The sequence below is a fragment of the Manihot esculenta genome, chromosome 2, assembly GCF_001659605.2.
Source record: "Manihot esculenta cultivar AM560-2 chromosome 2, M.esculenta_v8, whole genome shotgun sequence".
NCBI classification, from domain to species: Eukaryota; Viridiplantae; Streptophyta; class Magnoliopsida; order Malpighiales; family Euphorbiaceae; genus Manihot; species Manihot esculenta.
Genome location: NC_035162.2, coordinates 23,762,778 through 23,768,877, shown reverse-complemented (window position 1 = coordinate 23,768,877; position 6,100 = coordinate 23,762,778). Strand labels below are relative to the sequence as shown.

The 6,100-nt window shown below is 41.5% G+C and overlaps 1 protein-coding gene across 1 annotated transcript; it reads left to right on the top strand.

Moving 5' to 3' along the window:
- Nucleotides 1-2,580: 2,580 nt before the first annotated feature.
- Nucleotides 2,581-3,309, top strand: LOC110608891. The gene has a single exon (XM_021748175.1). It carries the CDS (start codon nt 2,581-2,583, stop codon nt 3,307-3,309), a length of 729 nt encoding a protein of 242 aa, XP_021603867.1.
- The last annotated feature ends 2,791 nt before the right edge of the window (nt 3,310-6,100 follow it).

Genomic DNA, 6,100 nt, shown 5'->3' with positions numbered 1-6,100 from the left:
TCGTGGTTATTAATATCGTTGATTTATTTAATATGGACATTGATAATTGCATCCGAATAAATTTGAGAATCAGATTTTATTCCTCTATTTATTTAATTAGAAAAAATAAATTAAATATATAAAAATATTTAAAATATATTTTTAGTGAAGGAAATAAAGATTGATGTTGCCGAAAATAATTTTTATATGACTTGACAATCTAAAAGAAATTAGATAGTTGGAGTCTAGAATTAATATTTCTGTTAGATGGGTTCGTCGTCATATCATTCTAACTGCTCATATTTTTGGCTAGAGAATCTACTAGATATGATCATTTTTCTGTTTGGAATGATATCTTTCTTTATTTGATGAAATTTTATTAATAAAACCAGTAGTTTTGCTTAAAAAAAAAAGAAATGAGATAGTTGGAGTCTAGAAGCTATCATTTCGACATTCAAATTAGAAAAATATTTAAATTGGCAAGTGAAATGGTAAATAAAAGTAGAATAAATATATAGAGAAATACTTAAATTGACAAGTGAAATGATAAATAAAAGTAGAATAAATATGCAGTGAAATGCGTATTTTAAACAATGCTTTAATTTATTTTTATACTATAAAGAAATTAAATTAATAATTTCTCTTAAAATTTTGGTTTGTATTGATTGGTGAATAAGAAATCCATGATAATTGTGATTCTGAGAATTATTTTATAATAATTTTTAATGGTAAGAATCAAGATCTATAAAGAGTCTGCCAACTATTTTAAATAGATCTGTTATAACCAGACATCCTAATCACAGATGTTCTGGACTTTATATTTTTGAGTAATTAAATTTGAATGTCTGAATTTTTGAATCATGGAATCACTACTTAAATTAGGTTCGCACCGTATAACACATTTTCAATATTGAGTCATATCATAATCCACAAATCAATCAAAACAACATATTTAATTTATTAAATTTTAATATTATATTTGTTAATAGAATATAAATTAAATTAAACTAGCAAATTAATCAAAACAAATCAAGTATATATATATAATTCCATTAAAATAGAAGTTAATATGTTATAGATTTTATATGTAAATTAAAATATTATATTATAAATTAATTAAATAAATTTTATTACTAAAGATAAATTATAGATTTTACAATCTAATTATTAGTTCTATAAAAAAATAATTAAGTTATATATTACTTTATTCATTAATATATATATATATAACGGCCATGAAAGTTAAAACAATAAACATTTAATTTTTTAATTAAATTTTTATGGAAATGGATATATGGGTATTTTTAAAAGTAAATAGGTTTCCATTATTTAAAAATTTATTTACAAAATAGATTTTATTTTTTGTAAAACTACTTTTTTAAAGAAATATTGAATTCACAATTCCACGTAAATAATACCACATTTATTTATAGAATTTAAAATTTTAAAAATTATATCACTAAAATAAATTTATTTAAATAATAAAATATATAATTATAAATAATATAAAAATTGAGGATAATTTCTCACCCTTTTCATATTTATATATGATGACCGTTGAGCCTTTTATACCCGGGAGCAAGGCCAGACCTTAATGAAGAAGGCAAGCCCAAAGCCCACCAACCCATTCTTAAAGTGAACCAGCCCAGATTGCACGTCTCAGCCTAGTCGGGGAATTAGGCCGAACAGGCCTCACGCGCGGGCCCTTTCAAAGGAAGCCTAGTCTGGTGATGTGACCAGAGGAAGGAGAGCAAGCTCGGTTACTTTGCAGTCCTACCCGCATACGCGCAGGGAGAAATTAAATGGCCGCCTGGCTTGGAGAGGGGTTTTGACACATCCGTACGTACGAACCTGAGTGACAGAGACAAGTAGCACTGTAGCAGGAGGCGGTTAGATGTCACTAGCGGACAAAAGGGGAGAAACGTCTTCCTCTCCATCTAAGCTCACATAACCACTGTAAACCCTACTTTCTAGACCCTAGCACATCAATTGGCTCCGTCTATAGGAACGAAGAAGATCTTCTCATCATCGGAGTTCCGTTCTAGCAATACCCACTGAGATCCACATGGCAAATCACAACGAAAACCATACTAGTAGCACCCCAAATGACCTGAGCTCTGCTCAAGAAGGGCAACAATTCTCATTCTCTAGTCCTACAACCCCCTCCAACCAACCACTAGTGTTGTTCAACCCCTAGCCGAGCTCGGTAGGGGATGTACCCAGAGCCACCATATCCAGCCAGAAACTTCAAACCATGGCACTTCAGCTACAAAACATTGCCCACTGGCTGGGACAGATGCTGCAGCAGAGGGGTCTCAATACCCCATTAAACATACCCCTCTAACTGAAGGGGTCCATACCTCCGAGTCTCAACCCACCTTTAACTACCAAATCCCTCAACAAAGTAGCCGGAGGACCGGAGAAGGGAGCGGAGGATCTGATAGAGAAGAAAAGCCAGCAGCCAGGGCCCGAGGGAGAAGGGTGAGAGAACTATTCTACTGGAACAGCCAGGAGGATGGAGGGTGAAGAATGGAGGGATGGGTATCGCCTGGAGGAGAGCCGAGGTAAGAAGAGGCAAATGTAGATAAGAAACTACAAAAAATGAAGAAGCAACTCCTGGCTGAGCTGGGGGCAAAAGACCACAGTCAGACCCTCCTACCAACATCCTCACCATTCTCAGGGTGGATCCAACAGGAGACCATTCCTAAGAAGTTCATGATGCCGCCTATGGTAACGTATGACGGAGCTGGGAATCCGAGGGAGCATATTCTTAACTACAAAACATTCATGGAGCTCCAAACTCTGTCAGACGCCTTGATGTGCAAGGTCTTCCCCACAACGCTCACAGGACCAGCGAGAGCCTGGTTCAATAGTCTAGAGGCGGGAAGTATTAAGAGCTTTGGGGACCTCGCCAACATTTTCATCAACCAGTTCATAGTGGGGGTTCCGGTTGAGAGGAAGACCAGTTATTTGGAGACCGTCCGGCAAAGGAAGAATGAGTCCTTGATGGAGTATGTGGCCCGTTTTAATACAGAAGCCCTGCAGATCTCGGAGCTAGATGAAAGCCGGGCTGTGGAGGCCATCCAGAAGGGGACCATATCCCCTGAGTTTTTCGGGTTTCTATGCAGAAAGCCATCCAACACCTTGGCCAAACTCATGAAGAGGGCCGAGAAGTATATAAGGCAGGATGACGCTTTGACAATAAGCAAGTTTTCCAAGGAGGCTGCAAACAAAGGGAAGGCGACAAAAGAAAGAAGGTCGGAGAGACTAGAGATGAGACATAATAAGGGGCCTGAGGTGTATAGGCAGCCCTGGGACAGGAGGGAGTAGAGGGCGTATCCACCTTGGGTCCTTGAGGCAATAACCCCCTTCAACGCATCCAGAGCCGAAGTGCTCATGGCAATTCAAGATAAGGATTTCCTTCAATGGCCTAAGCTCATGAAAGCAGATACGAGCCGGAGGGATCCTAACAAGTACTGCCAATATCATTGCACCCACAACCATGACACCAACAGCTGCTACCAGCTGATCAGTGAGATCGAGAGGCTGATCAAGAGGGGGCATCTCCGAAACTTTATGAAGAAGCCAGAAGGGGAGAGGCCCCAGCAGAACCCTACAACAGAGAGTCCCCATAGACAAGGGGAAGGGCCCGTGAATGACCACTCCAGGGGAACCATCAATATGATCGTCGGAGGGACTGGAGGCCAGATGAGCAGGAGAGGGAAGAAGAGAAGCCGAGGCAGGGAGGGGAGCAGCGGCGAAGTCCTGCAGGTAGTAGAACACTCCCCAGCAATCATCTCCTTCTCCCTTGAGGATGCTCATGGCATTCAAATGCCCCATGATGATGCCTTTGTCATCGAGGCCATCATTCACAACTATAGGATTCAGAAGATCCTAGTCGATGATGGGAGCAAGGTGAACTTGATGCCCTACATGGTTTTCCAGCAGATGGGGATACCAGAGGAGCAGCTGATAAGGGATCAAACCCCGGTGGCCGTAGAGAGGAAGGTGAATGTAGCCCTGACCTTGGGAGAACCGCCCCTGTCTCGAACTCACTACGCAGTATTTTTGGTGGTGAAGCTCCCACTAAGCTACAATGCGATCCTGGGAAGGCCGGTGTTGTACGACTTCGAAGTGGTGACCAACATCAGATACCTGACCATGAAAGTTCTAACAGAGGAAGGGGTGGGAGTAGTTCGGGGATAATAAGAGGAAGCAAGAGCAGTGTACTCACGGTGGCGGAACCAAGCACAACAGCTGAAGGGATAAACCCGGAGGCCATGGAGGTCCGGGATGAAAAGAAGGAAGCCAGGACGGAGCCTATTGGGGAACTGGAGACCTTCCTATTATTAGAAGAAGAGTCGAACAAGGTCTTTAGTCTTAACGTGAGCCTGAATCCTAAGTGAAGCCCTCAGTGAGGTGGGTGGCTGGCCTCGGAAAATGACTCCCAGCACCACAAATCCAAGCTAAGAGGACGAAGCGATAGTAAGGCCAAAGAGCCTGAATTCCAAGCAAGGCCAAAGAGCCTAGAAGTGATAGTAAGGTCAAAGAGCCTAAACCGCGAACTAAGCTACGCAAGACCGAGCTCAGAAGGCAATAAAATCCTAGGGAAAAAGGTGATTGAACCTAGATAATGGCCACCAGCACTGCTCGACCAAGCTAGAAAGAGAAAGCTCAGCAAAGAAAAATAACGACACAAAGGCAGAACGAAAGCATGAACAAACGCGCTCAAGCGCAGCTTGTATTCAGCTCAGCATAGGAAGTAGCAAAGCAAGTCCGACCTCATTAAAAGGCTCAAAACGCTTAAAAACTGAAAACAAAAATCCAAGCTTACGAACTCTATGAACAGACGGACTCATTATCCGGACGGACTCGCAACATGCAGATGATCTAGAAGAATAAAGTCAGGCGTGGAAAAAATAGTAGGAAGCCGGGCTCCTCATAGAACGAGGCCCATGAATGCGAAACACGCAAAAGGATAAACAAAAGCAAAAGGTCATGCTCCCAGCTCGGACTAGCTCACAATGAACAGACGCTCAATAAAATAAGAAAAATGATAGGAGACCGAACTCCACATCCCAGCAGGGTACACAGAATAGACCGCAATGACTGTCGAAGGGTTACAACGAAAAGGATAAGGCGCCTGAGATCGTGACAAGAACGAGACTTAAAATCGTTTAAGGGGGGAGCACTTATGCAAACAAATTATCCCTATAAGTATTATACGTCCGAGCTCGCAACACCAAAGGAGTCATGAGCCAAAAGATGGAAATGCCCTCATCAAAATAAGAGAAACTCACGAATGAGAAGTCCAGCCTGATGCCGAGCTCTTATCCCGGATTAGCTCGATTGGCAAAGTCCCAGAAGAGATAGCCTAGTTCATTGATTTACGTAAAGCAAAGTGAGTTGAAATATTCTTAAGGGCACATATTGTTTAAGGCCTTTATTATTAAGTTAAGTTAGAAGAATTTCACAAGTCAGACAAAGAAGAGGGATTCAAGTCTTAAAAAGTTTGAGCAGATCGGCGAAGCCAGTGAGGCAGTCTGAATGAAAAATAATCTAAGTATAAGTAAGGCACGAGCCGAGGTGAAATCTTATTCATCGATAGGCATACATCTCCAGATCGACATAGATTCAAGCATTAAAATAAAAAGACAAAGAAATAAAAAGGCAGAAAGTACAAACGCAAGTACAAAGAAAAATAATAACGTTTTATTCATTCATCCAAGGGTACAGGAGATGAGCCCGAATGGACAAGACTACGTAAAGGCTTATTTACATTATCCTCTCCTTGGAGACTAGCATCATCTCCTTGGAGTCCGGCATCATCCCTGGGGAGTCCAACACCCTCTCTTGGGAGCCCAACATCATTCCCTTAAAGTCCAACGCCCTCTTCTTGAGGTCCAGTTGGCAGGGAAGGAGCTCTTTTGGGCAACGGGTTGTCGTCCTCCCCATAACGCAACTTCTCGCCATTAGAATCAACTTCAAGAGCTCGGAGATGAGCTAACGAGGTGGAGGGGGCATCCCTAGCTGCCTTCAGGCCTTGATTGTACCCAGAGGCGAACATGCGGAAGGCTGAGTTGTATAATTTTTCCTTCATCGCATCAGAAGCCTGGTACTC